This window comes from Ambystoma mexicanum, chromosome 13 (genome assembly GCF_040938575.1).
Source record: "Ambystoma mexicanum isolate Mex_15411 chromosome 13, UKY_AmexF1_1, whole genome shotgun sequence".
Taxonomy (NCBI): Eukaryota; Metazoa; Chordata; class Amphibia; order Caudata; family Ambystomatidae; genus Ambystoma; species Ambystoma mexicanum.
In genome coordinates this window covers 819706329-819731030 of record NC_090938.1, presented here as the reverse complement: position 1 = coordinate 819731030, position 24702 = coordinate 819706329, and the positions used below count along the sequence as shown (strand labels likewise).

The following is a 24702-nucleotide window of genomic DNA, read 5'->3' as shown; positions in this document are numbered from 1 at the left end:
CTCAAACACGGTCTCACCTCACGTGACCAAGCCGAACCTTACAGGATGCCAAGGCAAGGGGGAAGGAGACGCCTGAAAGCCCTGGTACAAGACTCAGGCTGATACAATTCAATGGACATCTGCGACGGTGGGAGTAGTCGGCCTACCCACATGTGAATGAATCCTCACATTGTCTACACATAACCCTAGTGAAACATTGTTGCAAAGGACAGGTGCACCGCGAGCTGGGAACGGCGATGGTCCCAGACTGGGAGGCTCGCGAGCGGACCAATTAGAACATGGGGCTCCTATCACTGACGCTATTAACATTGACCAATCCTCAGGGGTCTTCATGTAACAATTTTCATGTATCAAGTTGAAGGGACAACCCAAGTATATCACCTGACTAACCCTCGACCACTAATAATGTTCTCTATACGTATGCTATACTAACCCTACCACTCGAGCAACCAATTAAGAGTGGCGATAGGTTTTTTGCTAACTTTCCAAGGTGACGCAAGTAGCGCGTCATACAAAGGTAAAAAGGGCCTGCGAGCCCCACGTGTGTGTGTGTGTCAGGACGGACGCGTACGCTCCTTGACCCATCCCTGCCGTTTGCCTAATAAACAGCAGAACCACCTTGCTTCTTGCGTGTGCCTCATACTCTGTGCTTTTAGAATAAACGGGAGGAGTTGGGGCCTCCCTGCCCGGAGGTCCGCGGACGGCTCCGCCGACCCCAGCAGAATTTCCCACCGACAAGTTGGAGGCACTGCTGAGATCTGTTTAAGATCTGCTTTTATTTTTATTTTTCCGAGTACTGTTGCTGCGAGGAGGCCCGGCAGCGCGGCCCCCTCTGCCGTTGCCCCCTTCTGAGGACTACAGGACCATCGCGGAACTGCGAGAAGACCGGACAGCGCAATCCGGATATTGGCCTTCGGGAGCCGGTTGAGAAGTATCCCGCCCGCGGTTGGCGAGTGTCCAGACGTGGTCCAGACGAGGGGAGGTGGCGAGCCGCTTGGAGGGGTGCACGCAGTCGAGCGACCCCGCATCAGGAGAACTTGGTGAGTGTGCCACGCACAACAAGCAACGTGAAATTGTGAGGGAGGGGGGAGGAATTAAATAAGGGAGGTGGGAGGTGTTGAACGGGTGCGCGGCGAAGATTTGACAGTTTAGTGTTGACAATGAAATGAATGGTAGCCGAACGAGTGAGAAAGAAGTTGGCTACGTCACGCGAGAGAGGGGGGGCGGAGCACGAAAACATCACGTGCGACCGCTCGTAGACACTGATTGGTCTAAAGTCGCGATTACGTATAAGGGTGTGTGTGTGTGGTTTCCTACGATTTGGTATTTATCGATCAATGAGTAGATGAGGATCCCTATTGTTCGAGCAAGAAACTCGATAGGTAGATGACGTTTCCCTGTAGGCGGTAGCTAGTTGGTTGCCTAAATACGGAAGATAATTGGCTGGTTAAGCCCTCCTGTAGAGGGGCGTATCACACGCGAGGCGACGCAGCGTGCGCAGTCCGGGTTATATGCATATTGTGGATTACCTTGTTCCAGGCGAGACAGGAAGACAGCTGTGGGGGTTAACGGGGGGAGGTTACAAGGCTGTTAAGAATTTACCTATACCTTGAAGAGATCGGTGACGTCACCAACAGGGCCTTGATAGGATATCTAGAACACGAGTATCTTTCGTTTAAGATCGATAGGAAGAAGAGTTGAGGTAAGGGAGTGGGAACGGAGATAAACGGTAACGAATTGATCGAGGGAAGGCGAAAAGGAGGACGTGGCTGCGCACGGAGAACGCCGGCCACGGCCAGTGTCAAAAAGAGAGGAAGAACAATTGAAAATAGGACGACTGTATAAGAACGTCACACGGGGTACGCAGCCGCAGGGGGCTACGTGCGCCTCGGCCGCAGGGGGCCGCAAGAGCGTTTGTAAAGGAAGAAAAGAAAGGAGAAATATCTAAATGTAAATACTATACTGTAATAATTGTGTAAGTGGACTCCCGTAAGTCCCCAAATTCACGGGGCCAGGTAAGGACATAAGACAGCGTACTACAAGAGTTAGCAAGATAACAACTACCACATAGGGGGAGGACAACAAGTGGAGCATTACCATGTCAGGAGGGGCAGGATCGGGAGGGTGGGGGAACACACTCACTACCCCACTACAACACATTTGTAAAACACTATCACCCCATAGGGAGAAACTGATTAAGTATAGCATAGAATGGACACAAGGGACGGACAACAAAATGACAATATCATGGCCGCCTAATGGTAGCTTCGATCCATACACTCAACAGGCACTATTAAACCATTTGCATAGCACCTATAAGGGGAAGAAATTAACACACCACGTGGAAGTGTTTAACTTGTGGAGAATGTTCCAGGGGTCCCGACCCGGACCAAATGGGATGTTCACTATGGGGGAAACACCGGAAGGAAAAGAGATTAAGAAAGAAGGAGAGAATGAGGAAAAGAAGGGCGGAAGCACAAGGAACGCGGGGGAAGAAGGAGGAAAAGGAGAAAAGAGTAACAAACCAACAGAAAATGAAATAAAAAAGGAACAGAGCGACGATATACCTCTAACGCTGGTAGTAAAAACAGAGGGAGAGGGACTGTACCCCTTAAGAGAATTAGGAGAAATAGAAAGAGGACAGGCAAGAGCGGCTGAGGGGTATTCGAACCCAGCATACAGCCCACCACCATATGCAGATAATAGGAAAATGACGGGAGGAAAAGGGAGGGCTGGAAAAGAGAAACCTGCGGAAATAGGACAGGACGAGTGGGTAGCTGCACAGATACTATTGAAATTGCGAGGCTCGTTAACAGGAGAAGAGAGGGAGGTAGTAAGAAAAACGGACGAGGATAATACCAGGGAGAGTGAAGTGACCCGAGAAGAGCAGTTAGGAGGAAGGGAAGGGACTTTGGAGGAACGACTGGCGGAGTTAAGGGATGAGCAGAATGAGCTGATCAAACGACTCGAGAGGGAGGAAAGAGAGAGGGCAAGGGAAAGGAAAGAAGGTAAATACGAAGTAGAGAGAATAAAGGAACGAACTGAGGAGCAAAGGAAAGAAGCCGAGAGGGTAAAAGCAGCGGCAGACAGAGTATCAAGAGCGGTACTAAGGGAGAAGAAAAAAGAGGAAGAAGAGAAGGAAAAGGAAATGGCAATGTGGAAGAAGAGGTTACTATCAGAAACGAGTAGGAAATATGAAGAAGGGAGAACGATAGAGAGTATATTGGAAAGGGAAAGGGTGAGATGGGAAAGGAAGAAAGAGGATGAAAGGATATTGGAAAAAATGAGTAGTGAAGTAATGGAGGAGTTAAAGAGGAAAAGGGAGGAAATTGGTAGAGAGATGGGGAGAGAAATGAAGGGGAAAGAGAAGATAGGAGAGGAGAGAGTGAAGGAAGGAGGTATGTATACAAGGACACAGAAGTAGCAACGACATCAACACAAAGGGGAGCGGTTAGCAAAGGAGAAAACGAAAAAACGGACCTAATAGATTTAAAGACGGTAACAATAAAGGGGCAAAAGACAGAATGGGGACTGCCATTTATACATGACTTCTGCAGTGAAGATGACGAGGGAACGGAGAAGGATGGGAGGAAGACTGAGAGAGAAAGCTTAGATAAACTATACGCCACCCGAACCAATGCAGACTCACCATGGGTGTGTAGGAGAAAGGATGAATGGGAGAGAAGTAGGGGGGAGGAGAAAGGAATAAAGGAAAGTGAAGTACATGAAGGCACACCGTCACAATCCTACCCCACATGGTCAACCACATCACGCCCACTCCATACACCCAAGCTAACACCATCCACAACTGAAGTGACTCCCTATGTAGAAAGGCTTAGAGACCTCCCGGGACGTAGACAGGAAGGACGAGTACACATGCCCACATTGAATACAGGAAAGGTCGGAGAGGAAAGATTTACGAGTGAGGGAACTACGGACGGTACTGACCACATAAGGGAGACGGAAGATGATGAAGGGTGTGGGGGGTCGATTTTATGGAACCCAAGGGATATGAAGAGACACAACTTAATGCCACTTCTGGAGAAGGGAGGGGTTAGACCACAATACGTCCCTTGGAAGCATGTAGACAAAGAAAACATTAAGTGTAGGCTCCCATCATTAAGTGGAGGTGCAGGTAAATGGATATATGAAATGGAAAAACATACCGCCGGCCAGAAATTGGCAGTGGGGGATGTAAAAGGACTTCTAATATCTATATTGGGGGATGCAGCAGATGACATTTGGAAGAGAGCAGGGTTCACTGGGGTTACAATAACGAATACATCGCACGATGGGGCACCATTCGCAAACTGCAGGCATGCATTATGGCAAGCACTGAGGGTACAGTACCCAGATACGTCAGACATAGGAGCAATAACCTCACGCAAGATGCGTGAGAACGAGGATCCTGTTGATTATATCCAGGAAATACAAGAGAAGTGGCGCATGGAAACTAGAGAACAATGGGATAAAACACCAGCAATATTTTATCATATACTAGTTCAAGGGCTCCCAGAAGGAGTTCAGAAACAATTGAAGAAGGTGGTGGGAATGGAAGCAAAATCATGGCCAGAAATACAACTGACGATAGTACATCATTGTAGGACATGGCAAGGTAAAATGAAACAAAAGGAAGAAGATAGGAAAACGGAAGAGGCTAAACTGGTACAGAAAAAGCTCACTAAATACACAATGGAAGGGGCTTTAATAACTGCACCTGCAACAACGACCCAAAACCCAACACAAGTAGTGGCTGCACAGGATCCCTCCCAAATACCACTACCACAGGGTGTAATACAACAGGTGCCGCCACTCCAACAATACACAACAAACACGGGAGGGGGATATTGCATGCCAGGAACCGGGTATTATAATTAGAACAGGGGAAGAGGGGGAACAATGAGAGGGAGAGGATACGGATATAACACACAACCGCAGGTGGGAGGACTTAGAAATTCCTACCCCACCGGTCAACCAGTGTACCAGGACAACACAGGAAACTTCCCATGGCAGAGTAGAGAACCACCGGTATGTTGGAGCTGTGGATTAGTGGGACACATGTCACGAACGTGTAGAGTAAGACCAGGAACACCATTCTGGAACGAACAGGGACAACTAGGGCCCACACAGGACATACAACAACAACAACAGACGCTGCAGCAGAGAAGTGAACACCAACCAATAGTAACACAACAACAACCACTGACCTACTCACAACCACAGCAGCAGGTAGCAACAACACAACAACCCCAAGCACAACAAACACAACTGGGTAGGGTAGCGATACTAGGACACAACCCTTACACAGGAAACGGCCAATCGTTGTACCCTCAATAGGACAGCCCACAGACGGCTTTGGTGTGTCCCATCCTGTCAGTAACACCTAATAGTGCGGAGGAACCACGCATAGAGGTAACGATAGGTGACAAAAAATTATCATTCCTTGTTGACACCGGGGCAACCCGGTCTTGCATAAGGGAAGGTAAATTTAAAATGTCAGGCGAAGCCATGAACACCCAAGGATTTTCTGGGGCTAAGGGGTTGGTTCCCTTTACGGATAACGTTCCCTTATCAATAGGGGATCATGACATGTCAGTTCCTCTCTTATACTCTAGGGCCTCACCAGTGAATATAATGGGAAGGGACATCATGAACAGGTTAAATATGACGATCTCCTTTACGGAGAATGGCATAATTTGCTCTACCCCAGGGATCAACATGCTCACAGCGCGACAGATTATGCAAGCATACTGCGGGCAGACAGCGATTAGGGCTGAGCCAGTAGATGGTGAACTATTTCAGTACGGGACAGACATGGCATTTGCATGGATGCCTGGTATAGAAGGAAAGATTTGGAGGAGGCCTACAGCTTATTTGTTCAGGCCAGAAACACCAGCCAACGAACAAGAAGGAAAGGTGATCCCAGTAAGCATAGAAAGCATCATAGCAACTGCTGATTACATCGCAGTACATGCCCAAGACAATGAAGGGAGAGCGTGGAGAGCAGTAATAGCATTGACTGAGGGATGTAGACTAACGCAGGTATCAGACAAGGAGCTCTTTTCAGAGGAAAAGGAGGAAGGTGAAATGGTGTTTATGATGAGTGTGGAAATATGGCTAAAAGTAATACATACACAAGTGGCACAGAAAATTGCAATAGCATTAGACGCACCTACATCCACTCCAGTTACCTTTTTTGAGGAAGACATGGCAAAAGTACCAACACCACTATGGACTACTAGCCCCTATGATGTGGGGTGTATAAAAAGTATAGGGGGTGTAAGGATAAAATTGAAAAAAGGTGCAATACTACCCAGAGTAAAACAGTACCCACTATCGAAAGAGGCAGATGAAGGCATATATGAGACAATAACGGCCCTTATAAATAATGGCATATTGGTCCCCTCAGAATCACCATGTAATACGGCTGTATACCCAGTGCGCAAGGCTAAAGGGGGGTCTTGGCGCTTCATACAGGACCTCAGGCCCTTAAATAACATAGTGGAAGCAGAATATCCCATAACCGCAAACCCGGCAACAATATTGTGTGGCATTCCAGCAGAGGCATCACGATTTACAGTGATCGACCTTAAAAATGCCTTTTTCTCTATACCATTGCACCCAGACTCACAAGATCTGACAAGCTTCACGTACAGGAACGCAAAATGGAAACACACCAGACTGCCACAAGGGTACTGTGAGTCACCCTCAATCTTTAACAGAGTAATACAGATGGATTTGGGTAACATCGAAGTGGAAAGCACCGTCTTACAGTATGTAGACGACATAATAATTTGCAGCACTAACGAGACAAAATGCAGACAGGATTCCTTAAAAATGCTCACAATATTGGCTGAAAAGGGTTACAAGGTAGACATGGAAAAGTTACAGTACTGTCAGGAACAGGTACTTTACATTGGGCAACTTATATCCCAACATGGAAGAAAGATTGCACCACAAAGAGCACAGGCCATTTCAAAAACACCTTTGCCACAAACAGTGAGAGAACTACAACAGTTCCTGGGTATGTGCAACTACTGTAGAGCATGGGTATTTGATTACAGTTCATACATAGGACCCCTGCTTGAGGCGTTAAGAGAAGCTAACAAGGAGGAAAACAAGTTAGGATGGACAATGGAAATGAAGGAGGCTTTTGATGAACTAAAGAGTGCGATATCAACTGCCCCAGTACTGGCCACCCCAGATTACGATCGACAATTCTTTATATTTTCACATTGCGACTCTGCAGTAATGAAAGCAGTGTTGGCTCAAAAAACAAGCATGGGCTACAAGCCAGTTGCGTTTTACAGTGGTCACTTGGACCCTGTGATGTTAGGTCATTTTCCTTGCGAACAAGGTCTCGCCGCAGCTGCTTTTGCGGTAGAGAAGGCGTCAGGAATTACTATGGGGTGCCCAACGACACTATTTGTGGAGCATGCGCTATTTGCAATATTGAACAAACCTAAGTCCACCCTAACCACGCAGAGGGCATCAGGTTATGAGATCATATTATCTAGGGCTGAACTATCAATAGTTAGATGTAGCACGGTCAACCCTGCAAGGTTCTTAGCAGAAGTAATTGAAGAAGGGGATTATGCGCATGATTGTACGCAAACCACTGAAATATACTCATGTGCTAGAAAGGTTGAAGAAAACGCACTAGAGGGGGGTGAGCTCCTGTTCATTGATGGCTCATCAACTATTGACCAGAGGGATGGGATCAGGAGAACAGGGGCAGCAGTGGTAAAAATGATGGATGTACCAGTATGTGTGGCGATGAAATGTGTGCAACTACCACAGCATTACTCTGCTCAAGCAGCAGAACTGGTCGCACTGATCTTGGCGTTGAAGGAAAGCTTTGACAAACGGGTGACAATATACTCTGACAGCGCATATGTCACGTCCACAGTCCACTCAGGGCTGTCAAAATGGAGGAGGAGAGGGTTTAGGAGAGCTGACGGCACTCCAGTGCAACATGCCCTTCTATTGGCTGAATTAATTGAAGTAATAAATAACCCCCAAGAAATTGCTTTAGTAAAATGTACCGCACATACTAATGGAGAAGATCATGTTTCAAGAGGGAATGCAGCAGCAGACGCTCACGCGAAGTATGCTGCGTATTTTGGCGAAATATGGAACCCCCCAGATTCAGAAAGAGGGAGGGGAACAGCGAGGGAGATGTTGATAAGAGAAGGGTACACCCACCTCCCGGCCACACAAATAATGGAGTTACAAGCAGCTGCCCCTATGGCAGAAAAGGAAACATGGATGAAGAGAGGATGCACGATGTCACCAACTGATGCACTATGGCGTCAAGGTAACACTGGAAAGATTGTAATGCCACTGGCATTACTGACCACTGCCCTGAGCCAGCTACACCACCCAGCCCACACAGGCAAGGAAGTAATTGCGGCGCGTATTAGGGAAGACTGGTTCTGTCCCGAGTTGAATTCCCATGTGTCCGCCTTTATCAGCAACTGTCTCACATGCCAACAGTTTACGGCCGGTCACACCTTGAAGGTGATAAAAGGTACTATACCCCGGCCAGAGGGACCCTTCCTACATCTCCATATTGACTACGTTGATATGATCAACGTATGTCAAGGAAACAGGTATATGATTGTAGTAGTATGCCCATTTTCAAGGTGGATTGAAGCAGGACCCTGCTCACATCCAGATGCATTCAGAGCAGCAAAATTCCTAGTGAGAGAAATTTTCCCCAAGTGGGGAGTGTGCGAGGTACTGCGGTCAGACAATGGCCCGCATTTCGCAAACGAAATGTTCCAACATATCACGTCTTTACTAAATATCAAGCATAAGTTTGCATGTGCATACCACCCGCAGGCCAACGGCATATGTGAACGCCTGAATGGCCTACTAAAGGAAGCAATTGCGAAAATAAAGCAAACAACAAAAAAGAATTGGTTGTATTGCCTCCCGTTAGCTCTGTTTGAGCTACGGAATAGACCAGGGTCCGACCACCACCTCACCCCTCACGAGGTGATTACCGGACGCCAAATGGGCCTCCCTCTAACGCCAACATCAAGAGCATTTACAGACCAAGACAGTAGTGCAAATGTTTTTGGTGACGAAATGTATCAATATGTGTCTTCTTTGATTACTAGTGTAGTGTTTGTTTCTCAACAGCTCGAGCGCACACGGGGCGGGTCTAACAGCAACCAACAAGAAAACGCGGATAAAGAACTGGAAAAGGAAGGATTGTGTAAAATTACTAAAGGTGACCACGTACTACTTCGCAATTTCAACAGGAGGTGGAATGACCCGCGCTTTACTGGCCCCCATCTGGTAGAAGAGGTATCAACAAGGGCAGTAAAACTACAGGACAAACGTGCCTGGAATCACCTACACGACGTAAAGATCTACAAAATCCAGACCCGCCCCGACACCACCGACAGGTTACTTGGGAGAACGACGACAACACCTCCAACGAACGAAGAGACTTCTGCCACAGCCAACGACCCAAGTTCCCCTATATCGTGTCACTCCCCAAATTCACCAGAGACAGTAACTAAAGAAGGAAGGGGTGATCCCCACGCTGCCCACCCCATGATCACACGCTCAAAGAGCAAAGAAACTTCCGCCAGTTGAGACCCAAACCCCCTGCCCATTGACCCCCACCCCCATTACGGTACCAACAGCACTAAAGGACATTGCCTTGCACATATACACATGTAAACACGTGAATGCTTTCTTTTCTTTTCTATCGCACATGCAGGAATTGCGCCTTATTGTACTGCTAAGGTAATAGACAACTAACAAATTCACTACCCAGGAATAGATGGTACCCTCAGACGATAATTACCCAGAAGAATTGTCACACCAATTTGTGTATGAAATAAAGAGGCCAACGTATCTAAAAAGAAAGAGGGTGCGTGTCTACTACACAGCGTTCCTCTTGGCCATAGAACATTCAATGCCCCACCTCCACCCATACCTACCTGCTCTAAGAGATAGATCGCTTAGAGTGGCGTGGGAACAGCTATTTGCCTGGGCACTGAATGACTATTTGGTAGGGAGGGCTTGAGACATAACTACTAACACTAATAACCAGCATTTTTGAGTGTTTCCAGGCGGGCAACTTTATCGTCGCAAGAATACGCTGCCGGACTGCAGCACGGTAAGAGCAAAATGCCGGTGAAATTAGCATTTGTAATAAAAATAATAGGGATTTTGATGATCACCGGGTTCTTAGCTGCCTCTGTATGGCAGTACAACTATGCTACCAATATTATTGCTGTACCCAAACCTAATACACCCCCACCCCCAGCTGCAACAGGTGTTACGTCAGGTGATAATAGTAATATTGCACACAAGCAAAATAGAGCTAAACGCAGCACATACTCAGATAGTAAAGGTATTGACAACTACATACAAGATTCGGCACACATCTCAAACAACATGTGGTACCAACACATGACTAAAATAGGGAAGCAGACAACAGAGGACAGCTGCTACGTCTGCTCACTAATACCATATGCCATGAGCGCTTCCCGGACATTTGTTGCCACAGAAATAGATGAAAAGACGGCAAGATGCATAATATACCTGGCACTGTTCCAAACGAAAGGAAGATTCCAAGGGACGGTGGTACAACTAGTGTGGAAAACACGAGACACATATCCCTATGAAAACAACTTCTTAAAGACTTATTTGAGTTACCACAAGACCAGTTTGCATGCTCAAGCATTCAGATACATAACAACTGGTCCTGAAAAAGGAGAAACAAAGAAAGTAACACTACAATACTTACCATGCGACTGGTATGCCGCTGAAGTTCCTGGCAAAACAGGATGTTGGGAGAGGGCACTGGTGACTATAACAGGAAAAGTGTACATAGACAACAAATGGGAGATAGGAGTGGTTGGCAGTAACATGGTGACAAAGGAAACCACTTCAACTATTAATGAGCACAACCACAGATGTTGGACAACTTGGGTGAAGTACGTACCCATGCTCACGTGGATAGAAAAGGATGAAGACCCAATAATAATATTGCCACTGTCTGCACCTAAGGTATGCTACCAACATAAGGGAGAGGTGGACGTAGGATACAACACCAACTGTGAAAGCATGGTGGAGCTACCTGAGGGGGGAGCAGGAACAGCAGTAATAATGGACCATTACTGGGCCTGTGGAGAAAAGGCATATCACACACTGCCCCCTCTGTGGAATGGTGTATGTACAATGGTGCACGTCAATGTACCATCACTAGTGGTACCCCAGAAACATGTGAACGTGGCGAATTTCCCCAAAATGGATGAAGGGAACAAGAGGAAGAAGAGATCTGCACAATCTATTAAACACCCAGAGAGCCGAAGCAACGGTAATAATACCATCTTGAATAGAAAGAAGAGACAAGGAGAACCTCTGACCGGAAATTATCTATGGGGAAGGTCGGAAACGTCATTGACTTCCATTCCGCCAGAACACAGACTATTCAGCAGAGCAGCAATGTTCTTTTCCTCAATAATTCATCCAGGACTCCAGGCTTACGCAAACGCAAAGTGGCTCCAGATAACTAGATGGGAACTAATGATGACTATAAACTCTACAGTAAATGGATTTAACGCAATAAAGGAAGAACTGCGAGCTGTGAGGATGGTAGCACTTCAGAACAGATATGTGTTGGACCTCCTCACGGCTATGGAAGGAGGAGTTTGCGCAAAAATAGGACAATCATGCTGTACGTTCATTCCTGCCAACGATGCTGACAATGGTACACTAACAGAAGCAGTTTCACAATTGGCCCAGATGCACTCTAAAACGATGGATGAAAGTAAGGGTGTAAAAAAGGATGAGAGCTGGTTTTCAGTTTTATGGTCATGGATGCCATCTTGGCTGTCAGATGGACTGAAAATTATAGTTGGTTGTACTATTTTGGCAGGAGCTACCTTGATCATAATAAAATTTTGGAAGACAAGGAAGGCACGTACCACAGACGAGATGATCGAATTGGCTGGCATGCATCCCTTGATGCCAGCGGATGACGGCCAACACACAGGTACCATAATAAAAGAGAGAGAGAAGTTGCGCAACCAGATAATGACCAACCACCTGGACCCACCGTCTGTGAAGATTGAAAACCCAAGAAACCCAAGAAGTTACATCGGGAAATGGGTCTACTGCACTCCCGGAGGAACATGTGCATATATGTATTGGTCATTTGAAGACCATGTCAACCACTATGGACATTTAGGAGGAATAACTAAAATATGGAGGGTGAGAGGAGATAAAGAAAACGATATGTTTGTGGTCGACAAGTCGACCAGAGGGGGGACTGAAGTGGGAGAATGGAACAACAGGCTCCCGCCAAACCCCCCTCGCGCTTGGCCTAGAGGATCACGGCCTAAGCACCCGCCACGAGATGAATTTGCCCACCTACCAGACGACCAAATACCATGGTATAAGAACATACGGATGTGCCCACCCACCTGCCCTGCAAGACGACCTGCCCATGTGGACACCTGTAACATGGATCAACTCGACTAAAACCAACACATCGTTAGAGATGCCATGACGACTTAGCCAACAACTGAACACACATGCACACTGTACACGCCCACACCAATCTACACGAAGAACATACTCCGTGCTATAACATAGGCGACAAACACACTCATGGACACGCATCTTTATTATTTTATACATAGGCTTTTCTAAGACGCAGAAACGCAAGGCGCACAATGAACTTATCTAAAAGCTTGCTTACGCTCCTCTTAAAGACTATAATTAAGACACGATACTGGGGATGAGAATATATGGTGCGATAACCTAAAGCGCCTGTGTACCAAACGATTCCACCTATACACAGGGCCCAAGTAGGCCGCAAGCGGGAGCTTCAATGGACGTTGAAAGAGCAAGAGTCAGGTTGCTGATCCCGCAGAAATAGTCCGGCGAAAGCAGAAAGCCAAGGTCGCAATGTTGCAAGCCCGCATTCCAGAAGCAGACGATCAAGGGCACGATGTTGCAACTTCACACACTGTAGACCAACGTCAAAATCCCACCTACAAATTAAACCAGGCACACAGTGGACAAACAATATTAATTGTGCGGAATTCTGTCTCAAACACGGTCTCACCTCACGTGACCAAGCCGAACCTTACAGGATGCCAAGGCAAGGGGGAAGGAGACGCCTGAAAGCCCTGGTACAAGACTCAGGCTGATACAATTCAATGGACATCTGCGACGGTGGGAGTAGTCGGCCTACCCACATGTGAATGAATCCTCACATTGTCTACACATAACCCTAGTGAAACATTGTTGCAAAGGACAGGTGCACCGCGAGCTGGGAACGGCGATGGTCCCAGACTGGGAGGCTCGCGAGCGGACCAATTAGAACATGGGGCTCCTATCACTGACGCTATTAACATTGACCAATCCTCAGGGGTCTTCATGTAACAATTTTCATGTATCAAGTTGAAGGGACAACCCAAGTATATCACCTGACTAACCCTCGACCACTAATAATGTTCTCTATACGTATGCTATACTAACCCTACCACTCGAGCAACCAATTAAGAGTGGCGATAGGTTTTTTGCTAACTTTCCAAGGTGACGCAAGTAGCGCGTCATACAAAGGTAAAAAGGGCCTGCGAGCCCCACGTGTGTGTGTGTGTCAGGACGGACGCGTACGCTCCTTGACCCATCCCTGCCGTTTGCCTAATAAACAGCAGAACCACCTTGCTTCTTGCGTGTGCCTCATACTCTGTGCTTTTAGAATAAACGGGAGGAGTTGGGGCCTCCCTGCCCGGAGGTCCGCGGACGGCTCCGCCGACCCCAGCAGAATTTCCCCCCGACACACTCAAATAAGCCTGTGAGGCTTCCGGATACAGTCTTTTAAGCTTGGGGCAATTCCACCATATATGGAACCAAGCCCCAATACCCCCACAACCACTCAAACAATCCTGTGAGGCCTCCGGATACAGTCTTTTAAGCTTGGAGCAATTCCAACATGTATGGAACCAAGTGCCAATACCCCCACACCCACTCAACCAATCCTGCGAGGCTTCTGGGTACAGTCTTGTAAGCCTGGCAGCTGTGTAGAGCCATCTGGATGAAATCGTATACCACATTTCTTGTCATTGGGTTGATTTTGCAATTTTGGGAATGTCCCTCCAGAGGATGTCCCATTGTTCCCAGGGTATTTCCTTCCCTAAGGTTTTCCCCCATGTAATCATTATACACGGCCAGGTCTTCTGGGGTCCCGCAACCACCAGCGTTCTGTATAGACCCGAAATCAATCCCTTAAAGCTGTCATGAGTCATAATATATTTTTCTATAGAGATGAGTGGCCGAGTGGCTGCAGGCTCAACCTCTGAGTTCGAGATCCAGTGCCTTCATTGGAAGTAATGCAATCCTTCCCTCTCATTGACTCTAAACCCCTGTTTGCACTCTATAAATGATTTGACGGGTTGCCCTGCAACCATGTCCCTCAGTCTCTGGCAACCCCCCGCCTAGCGCTTTTGGAAAGCTCCGCGCTGCATTCACAGAGAGAACCTTGGGTAAAGAAATATTGGTGTGAAAGGGTATGGAAACAAAGTAATACCGTATTTCATCACCAATTTGTCCCATGTATCCGCAACCAGTTTAGTAATTGAGCTTATGTACATTTGCGGGGTGTAAGAAATCAGGGTGTTTTTCCCTTCCTGATCTCGGGGACCATCCAAACAGGTGGCCATGGCTGGGCCATCGCTTTTGGATCCCGCCCCTGTGAGCGGGCTAGAGAGGGAGGATCACCTGGGTGGAGGGTCCCTTGCGATTGGGGAGGGTTTACCCAAGCGTGAGACATAGCATGCCCCCTTTCCAAACAACCCCTTACCTGACATCCCCTTAGCCTACTGTCAACCAGACCCCTGGTTTCCCCAGACCTCTCAATGCTTTTCCCGTCATAAACCATACCGACAAAACAACTACATTCAAAGGAACTTTACTCTTTCTATGAATGTCCCAGTAACAAGGTCAGGCGAAGTCAGGCACTGAATGCTTAAATCAAACACTCTGCTGGCTTCTGCCTCCTCCTTGAATGGACCTCCACATCCTTAATCTCACGAGACATGGTTCAAGGCCAGCTCAGTCACTGCTTTTGACTCCCTTCTCCCTGACGGCTACAAGATCACCTCTAAGCCATGCCCCAACCGAGATGGCAGTGGGGTTGGCTGATCTTCCCTGAGTTGGTCCCTTCTTTCCTCATACCCACCCAGCCATACTCTTTTCAGAGCCCGGTCTGCAAGCTGGTCATCTCTCCTACCTCATCCTTGACCATTTCCACTATCTGTCGACCACCTGTCTCCATCTCACTGTTCCTCCCAGAATGGGTGGATTTCTCCTCCTCGCTCCTGTCATCTACCGCTAAACTCCTCCTACTTGGTGATTTCAACATCCACTTTGACTCCTCAATCACAGCTACCACTCTCCTCTGTGACCTTTGCACCTTGCTCTCCTTCTGTATTCTCCCCACTGGTCCCATCCACTCAGCTGGGCACACTCTCGATGCCTTCATCCACACTAACCTTCTGCTCCCCTATCCTCTTGCCACCCTTCTCTCCTGGTCAGACCACTCCCTTCTATCCTCTCACTTGGGCCCTCTCGACCCCCTGGCCTCACCTCCCCAGCTCTGCCAACCTCATTCTCTGGCATTCGCCCGATGCAGCTGCTGCCTTCACATCTACCTTGACCCCCCTCCCCTCCCACCGCAGACTCTACCTCCGATGCTGCCCTTAGCAACCTCCACCTCGCCATCACCAACACTCTCAATATCCTTGCCCCAGTCATGTGGATTCGCCTGAAACATGCTACCAAGCGCAACACCCAGTACGAGTCTGATCTTGAAGCCCTTAAGTGCAAGCGCAGAGCTGCGGAACGGAAGTGGCAGACCTCAAGCTCATCCTCTGACAAACTGGCCTGTCGCCTTCGCCAAAGGCAATATCGTCTCCACATTCGCTCCAAGAAGAGAGCCCACATCCAGGCTCGCATCTCTGGAGCATCCAACAACACGGCTGAACTCTTTAAAATCTGCAAGGAACTAGCTCATCCTTCTGCAGTCTCCACCACGCCTCTCCCCTCTCAGGCCCCCTGCACTGCCCTGGCCATCCACTTCACTGCTAAAACCCCGGACATCCTGAGCACTCTCTACTCCACTTTCCCCCTCCCCCCTTCCATCCTCCTACCACCCCTAGCCACCCATCCTCAATCTGCCTTCCTCTCCTCATCTCTCCTACCACATCGGACAAGCTGACATGCCCCTGAATTGCAGAAGGTTTGCATGTACCCAGATTTGCAGTAACACGTGTGTGTGTTCATGTGCCCCTCCTATCTCACATTAATGCTCAGGTACTCCTCTGATTTACAGTATTGGCTTGGATGCCCCATGACCTGCAATATCTCCCCCATGCTGACATGCCCATGACCTGCAACACTCCCCCATGCTGACATGCCCATGACCTACAATTTCGAGGGGATTGGGTCCTCCGACGTATTCCATATCTATGACATGTAATCACCACAGCTGTGCTGCTTCGGAAACTTTTTTCGGCGTCTGCGTCCTGCGTCGATGACATCGATGCGCCGTCGTCGAGGGCCTCCTCCGACGTCCGACGTCATCCGATGTGATAAGTAGGACGCACGACGCCCGTAGCCTCAGTTCCGTTTTTTCCGCGAATGTGTTGCTTCGTGATTCTCGGTTCATGCCTCGACTCTTTTGAGTTCTGTTCTTTTACGGTTCTTCGAACCTGTTCGTTTTGTGGATATCCTTCGTGTGAAGATGTCTTCTACTTCGTCTTCGGCCCCGCGTCCGGGTTTCAAGAAGTGCGGGGAGTGTGGGTCCAAGATGTCGGTGATGGACTCGCACGACGCCTGCCTCTGGTGCCTCGGGGAGGCCCACGACACGGATGACTGTGTCGACTGCCAGTCGCTCACGTCCAAAGCCTTACGCGAACGTAAGAAGAAGCTGTCGGTAGGTCGGGTGTCCAAACCCAGGAAGTCGAAGTCTGCGGGGCTTTCGACGGATGATTCGAGGGGTGACTCTCCGCGTCATCGTCGGAAGTCTCGTGGGTCTCCTTCTAGGAGTCGGTCTCGCCACTCCTCAGCCTCTTCGAGGCATTCTCGGAAGCGCCGACACCGGTCGTCTTCCAGGTCCTCTTCGGAGGACTCTGCCCGGCACGTCGCTTACCCCACCAGCCGTGCGACGCCGGAGGAATGGGGTTCCTTCGGGAAGAAAATGCTGGCGATTCTTGAATCGCAGGGTACTGCGCCGTCCGCGCCCCCGAGTGGGGTCGGTCGTGTGAGGTCGAGAGACACCGCTCGCAAGAGTGGTCGGCACGAGTCACGGGAGTGGTCCCGTTCGGACAAGGGGGCTCGTTCTCGACGTACCCGTTCCAGGTCCCGGTCCTCGACACGTTCGAGACCGTGTGCACCTGTACGGTCTTCGAGGAAGACATCGACGTCTGAGGCGTCGAGGGCGTCGACAGGCTTTCTCGAGGCTCCGGCTCCGAGGAAGTCGTCGAAGCCGTCGACGCTCATGTCGTCGAGGGACACGCTCGGGGCTCCGGCCTCGAGGGCTGTGTCGACGCCGCCAATGCTGGAGGCGCTGCATCTGACGTTGACGCCGATTTCCTCGACGTCGACGCCGATCCTCTCGGCGCCGCTGCCGGTTCTCTCGACGCCGGCGCCGATTCGCTCGACGCCATCGACGCCTTTCGTGTCGGAGGTACCCCGTAGCACGGGTGGACCCCCTAGGAAGGCTCTGGTTAAGAGCAAGCACTCTCGGGTGCCTTCTTTTCGCCACCTGGACTATATTTCAGAGGTGGATGAGGATTCTGATGGCCTGGTTCCTAGTCGGGTTCCAGATGACATTGTCTCGGGCCATAGTCAGTTTGATGATTTGAGACAGTCCCTGCATGATGCCAGTGGACTGGACACCTCTCCGGAGGTGGAGTTTTGTAGGCCTGAGCCTGGCTCTCATGCCGACTCCTCGTACCGGCGCCTTATGGCCAGGGTTTCTGAGTACTTGGGTTGGTCTGCTCCCCCAGGGGAGTTTGTGCAGGATGATCTGACAGACATCCTTGATGTTGGTCCCCCAACTGATCTGGTACTGCCGTTCCATATGGCTTTACAGAGAAGGGTGGCGGCGGCTTGGACTGCTCCGGAGAGTCTCCCGGCGGTGGGCAGATCCTTGTCGCGAAAATACCGTCCAGCCAGTAGCGACCCCTGCTACTTGACCAGGCACCCCACTCCGGAGAGTTTGGTGGTGCAGGCGGCCACGGCCCCGGCAAAGCAGGCGTCGTACCCTACCATCCCTCCTGATAGGGACGACAAACGTTTTGATGGCTGGGCGAAGAAAGTGTTTTCTTCTGGTGGTATGGCGCTTCAGGCGGCCAACTCCATTTGTGCCTTGTCTCGTTTCACACACACTCTGTGGAACTGTGTTGCGTTAGCGGCTGAACATATTCCCGAAGGGGACAAACGGGATGGTTTCCTTGCTATGGTCCAGGATGGTAAGGATGCCATGTGTGAGTCCGTTCAGTCGGGTTTGGACTTAGCTGAATGCGTCAGTAGGTCCATGGCGGCGAGCACCGTGATACGCAGGTTTGCGTGGTTGCGGAAGTCGGGATTTGCTCCTGATGTGCAGTCTCGGCTCCTCAACATGCCCTTTGACGGGGAACGCCTTTTTGGCAGCAAGGCTGACGAGAGCCTTGAGAGGTTGCAGACCTCGAAAGCTGCAGCTAAGTCGTTGGGCGCTGCAGTTCGCCACCTCCGCCTTTTCGTCCTAGGGGACAGCAGTGGAGGGGTGGTTCCTTTCGCTATTACTCGTCCTTCAGTAAAGCGAGAGGAGCTGGCAGTCAAAGAGGCCAACGCAGGGGTACCAGAGGTGGACGACAGGGTACCCGTGGTGCCAAGGCCGCTCGGGCAGTTGCCTCTTTGCCCTCAGGTAACGCCGCGGCCGCTCCCTCTCAGTCATGAGGCCATGTCCCATGGTTCGCCGGTTGGGGGAAGGCTGGCGCAGCATCTTGTAGAGTGGCGTGCCATTACTTCAGATGTGTGGGTTCTGGAGATCATAGCCCACGGCTACTGTCTTCCCTTTCGGCACAGGCCTCGCGACAGTCCACCGGGGAACCTCTCTTTGCAGAGTCCGGATCCGCTCCTTGCGCAGGAAATTCAAGCCCTGCTGGAGAAAGGCGCCATAGAACTGGTGCCTGTAGCGGAGAGGAACAAGGGATGGTATTCCCCTTATTTTTTGATTTCGAAGAAAGACGGGGGATTGAGACCCATCATGGACTTGCGCGGTTTGAACAAACTCCTCAGGAAGGACAAGTTCAAGATGGTTACTCTCTCTCAAGTCCTCCTGGCCCTTCAGCTTCAGGACTGGTTGGTGTCACTCGACCTCAAGGATGCTTACTTCCATGTGCCGATCCATCCCAAGCACAAGAAGTACCTGAGGTTCGCGGTTGGCGACTCGCACTTTCAGTTTCGGGTCCTGCCGTTCGGATTGACCTCCGCCCCGAGGGTTTTCACCAAGCTCATGGTGGTGGTGGCAGCGCATCTCAGGCAAGGGGGGATTCACGTCTACCCCTACCTGGACGATTGGTTGATCAGGGGGTGCTCTCCCGAGCAAGTCCTGGATCATCTGTCCGTCACCTGCCACTCCCTTCACAGGCTGGGCTTCTCCCTCAATTTCAAGAAGTCCCATTTGACGCCAACACAGCGGCTCCAGTACATCGGAGCAGTGCTCGACACTTCCCTGGGGCAGTGTTTTCCTCCCCAGGTGAGGGCTCTTCACATTCAGCAGATGGTGCACAAGTTTCAGCATGCCCAGACGCTCCCAGCGTTCGAGTTCTTGAGGTTGCTCGGCCTCATGGCATCCTGCATTCTTCTGGTGCCAGAGGCTCGCTTGCGGATGAGATCTTTGCAGTGGGCGCTCAAAACGCAATGGTCGCAGTCCTCCGGCAGGATGTCGGACCCGGTTCAGGTGCCGCCTTCGGTCGCCCGGGACCTTCTGTGGTGGGCCGTCGAAGGCAACTTGATGATGGGGGCTTCATTTTGGCTTCCCTGGCCGGAGGTGACGATCGTGACGGATGCATCCCTCACGGGTTGGGGTGCTCATGCCAACGGGCTGACTGTCAGCGGTCGTTGGTCTCCGTCGGAGTCCAGACTCCATATCAATCTGTTGGAGCTGAGGGCCATCAGGCTAGCCCTGAAGGCTTTTCTGCCGACTGTGCGAGGAAAGAGTGTCCTGATCCTGACGGACAACACAGTGGCCATGCACTACCTCAACAAAAAGGGGGGGGCAGGGTCACTTCCTCTGTGCAGGGAGGTGATGCAGCTCGAGTTCTGGGCAATCCAGCAGGAAGTTTCGATCTCGGCCGTTCATCTGGCTGGAGACGAAAACGTGACGGCGGACGCTCTGAGCAGGCAGAGCACGATCTCTCACGAGTGGGAGTTGGCTCAGGAGATTCTCCTGGAGATCTTCGCCCTTTGGGGGACCCCTCAAGTGGATCTCTTCGCCTCCAGTGTCAACCGGAAGTGCGAAAGGTTTTGCTCGCGGGAATTTCCTCCAAAAGGAGCCCTAGGAGACGCGTTCGTGGTGGAGTGGTCATTCCCGCTGCTGTACGCGTTTCCTCCAGTCCCCGTCATCCCGCAAGTGCTGCGGAGGTTACGGAAGTTCGGTTCCCGGATGATCCTCATTGCTCCGGCGTGGGCTCGGAGGACGTGGTACCCGGACCTTCTCGACTTGTCCATCTGCCCTCCGCGTCGTCTTTCCTACCGAGACGATCTGCTCTCACGGGAGGGGGTCAGGTTCTCCATCCAGAGGTCAGATCCCTCAACCTTCACGCTTGGCTTCTGAAAGGTTGAGGTATAGGGATTGGGACCTCCCTGAAGACGTGATGGAGGTGTTGCTTTCGGCCCGAAGGCCAGCAACAAAGTCTCTGTACCGTTGCCGTTGGCGTAAGTTCTGCGACTGGTGCAGAGTTATGAATGTGGATCCTTTTGCATGTGACATCCCCATGGTTCTGTCCTTTTTACTTTCTTTGGCCCACAGGGGCTTGCAAGTGGGTACCATTAAAGGTTACCTGGCGGCGCTGTCCATCTTTAAGCGCTCGTCTGAAGAGTGTTCTTACTTTAAAATCCCTTTGATTTCACAATTTCTGAAAGGGCTCACTAATGTATTCCCTCCGTCCCCTTTCCTGGTGCCCGGTTGGGATTTGAACCTTGTTCTTAAGTTTCTTATGAGTGCTCCGTTTGAGCCTTTACATTCTTGCCCTTTGAGGCTGTTAACTCTGAAAACTGTGTTTTTAGTTGCGGTTACTTCCGCTCGCAGAGTGAGTGAGTTACAGGCACTTTCAGTTAAGCCACCCTTCACTGTATTTCACAAGGACAGGGTTGTCCTTAGAGTTCGTCCTTCATTTCTTCCGAAGGTAGTGACGGAATTTCATTTGGCCCAGAAGGTTGTTCTTCCGGCATTCTATCCTCCTCCGCATCCTGGTAAGGAAGAGGAGAGGGTCCATAGGCTTGATCCTAGGAGAGCTTTAAGCTTTTATGTTTCACGCATGTCCCGGGTCAGAGTGGACGATCAACTCTTTATTGGTTACGCTGGAAAGCGTTTGGGGCAAGCTGTGACGAAACAGACTTTGTCTCGCTGGATTATTTTGGCCATCTCGGAGTGCTACCGCTTGGCGGGTAAGGACCCACCGGCTGGCTTGCGGGCCCATTCTACCAGGGGTATGGCTGCGTCTACTGCCCTGCAGAGGGGTGTTCCTATTCGCAACATCTGTGATGCAGCCACCTGGGCTTCAGTACATACATTTGTACGTCACTATTCCCTCGATTCCATCCGAGCACAGGATCTGGCCTTTGGCAAGGCGGTCCTTTGCTCTGCTATTTGATTGGCTTTTCTAAATTTTGATTCTAAATTCTTTCCCTCCTCCTTGCTCTGGTACTGCTTTGGGAGTCTGTCATAGATATGGAATACGTCGGAGGACCCAATCCCCTCGAAGAACAAGTTACTTTCTTACCTGGTAACGTTCTTTCGATGGGATGGTCCGACGACGTATTCCATATCGCTCCCGCCCTGCCTTCCCCGCTGCAGAATTTCTTTTGCGATTGCAGCTTACGTTCCGCAAGGCTTTGTGTCTGACTGGCAGTTGACTGGTGTCACACGTTCTGGGAGAAAAAACTACAACTGAGGCTATGGGCGTCGTGCGTCCTACTTATCACATCGGATGACGTCGGACGTCGGAGGAGGCCCTCGACGACGGCGCATCGACGTCATCGACGCAGGACGCAGACGCCGAAAAAAGTTTCCGAAGCAGCACAGCTGTGGTGATTACATGTCATAGATATGGAATACGTCGTCGGACCATCCCATCGAAAGAACGTTACCAGGTAAGAAAGTAACTTGTTCATCTCCCCCATACTGACATGCCCATGTCCTGCAATATCTCCAACATGCTGACATGCCCATGACCTGCAATATCTCCCCCATGCTGACATGCCCATGACCTGCAATATCTCCCCCATGCTGACATGCCCATGACCTGCAATATCTCCAACATGCTGACATGCCCATGACCTGCAATATCTCCCCCATGCTGAAATGCCCATGTCCTGCAATATCTCCCCCATGCTGACAAGCCCATGATCTGCAATATCTCCCCCATGCTGACATGCCCATGATCTGCAATATCTCCCCCATGCTGACAAGCCCATGTCCTGCAATATCTCCCCCATGCTGACAAGCCCATGACCTGCAATATCTCCCCATGCTGATATACCCGTGATCTGCAATATCTCCCCCATGCTGACATGCCCATGACCTGAAATATCTCCCCCATGCTGACATGCCCATGTCCTGCAATATCTCCCCCATGCTGACATGCCCATGATCTGCAATATCTCCCCCATGCTGACATGCCCATGATCTGCAATATCTCCCCCATGCTGACATGCCCATGATCTGCAATATCTCCCCCATGCTGACATGCCCATGTCCTGCAATATCTCCCCCATGCTGACATGCCCATGATCTGCAATATCTCCCCCATGCTGACATGCCCATGATCTGCAATATCTCCCCCATGCTGACAAGCCCATGATCTGCAATATCTCCCCCATGCTGATATGCCCATGGATTGCAGAAGGTTTGCATGTACCCAGATTTTCAGTAGCTCTTCTGTGTGCTTCCTGACTTACATTAATGATCTGTTACCTATCTTATTTACTGGCACGTGCCTCCTATAACTCGAGTAATGCTCACATGCCAAGTTACATGGGATTTGTCATGCCTCCCATTCTTGCAGTAAGATGTACATGTTTTCTGATTCCTCTACAGCGCTGGCTCTGGCAATGTCACGTGATGGATCCAGTGGGGGTGTGATATACATGGTAACCATCACCAAAACAGGAAGTGAACACACAATCATTGCAGGTGCTGACCTACCACAATTCTATGATGAATGACACTTGACCCGGAACTGGATGACTTTACCTGGAAGCATTTCAATAAAACATTCCATTGTACAGAACTCTCAGCGGACTCTTCCTTTACTGATCGTATACAGGCGTGATAAGGAGTGATGCAGTGGCAGATGGAGTGATTGATATGGAGTCAATGAAGACATAGGGTGATAGATGTGGGGTAATGTAGAATACAGTCTAATAACGGACTGATTTAGAGTGACACAGCATAATAGTGTATGATTTAAAATGGTATGATATGGTATTTTATTGTTGACAACTAAAGGTCTTTTGACCAAACACACTGCACATGGGCAAAGCATGACAGCAGTCATACAATAGCTGGGTGTTGCCATGGACGGCCGAGTGGATTGCACAAACAAATGGACTCAGTATGTTCTAAAGATGTTTATTCTTACATACACAACAAAAGAAAAGGCCACTTAAGGAGATCCCAAGGAGAGTTCAAACAAACCAACTAGCGCACCCAAAGGTCTCACTAGTCTAGAGGAGAAGCCAAGTACCCCTACCAAAAGCTCTGCCCCCGTGTTGCCTATATGCTGGGATCCGGAAGTGGCGACACGTGCAGTTCCAGTGAGGATGCCCACACCGCAAAGAATCCTTGAGACAAGGTACCCATTGAGAAAACCATATATGCACTCACAAAGAAATAATGGTCTTCCGGAAGACGCCCCGGAAGAAGTGTGAAAACAAACAAGAAAGAAGACTGGTGACGTCATGCGAAGTAGAACTGACGCGCCCAGAAGAAGTGTCAATGGAGACGGAATGCAGACACTCTATAGAATATGAGGATGAAGTATCAAAGGAAAGCAACATTTCAGAATCGAAATGAAGAGGCTCGTGTGAAGAAACATTGAAGAAAATGCAAAATAATTTTACACCTGTACAGATGCTGAAACGCAAGTAGACAGAGTAATCTTGAGGCTGGCTATGTAGTGAATTAGATTGTGGCGATGCACCAGTGTATATACATAGGAATATATAGAATCTGGATGTTCCACAATGCACCTTAGCAAGTTCCAACCCTGTGAATGGAGAGGGCTTGAGTTTAGCGCAGTTGGAAAATAGCTGATGGGGAACGAGAAATTCGAGAAAGGCTGGCTGGCCCAGCACCCAGAGCCGAGGCCACCATGAGCCTAACTGTCTGTTCAAGAAGCTACATTAACGTGAGAAAGAAACACACTTCTGTTTAGTGAAATGAAAAAACATTCA

At 49.8% G+C, this 24702-nt stretch overlaps 1 protein-coding gene across 1 annotated transcript in view; it reads left to right on the top strand.

The window, feature by feature from the left end:
* The window catches only part of LOC138522064 (proteasome subunit beta type-9-like), a 122030-nt gene extending 98493 nt beyond the window's left edge, over positions 1 to 23537 (top strand). The window contains exon 6 of the mRNA XM_069635304.1: positions 23345 to 23537. Within this exon, the coding sequence (XP_069491405.1) occupies positions 23345 to 23472 (128 nt within the window). The 3' untranslated portion in view covers positions 23473 to 23537. The remainder of the gene's footprint in view (positions 1 to 23344) is intronic.
* The last annotated feature ends 1165 nt before the right edge of the window (positions 23538 to 24702 follow it).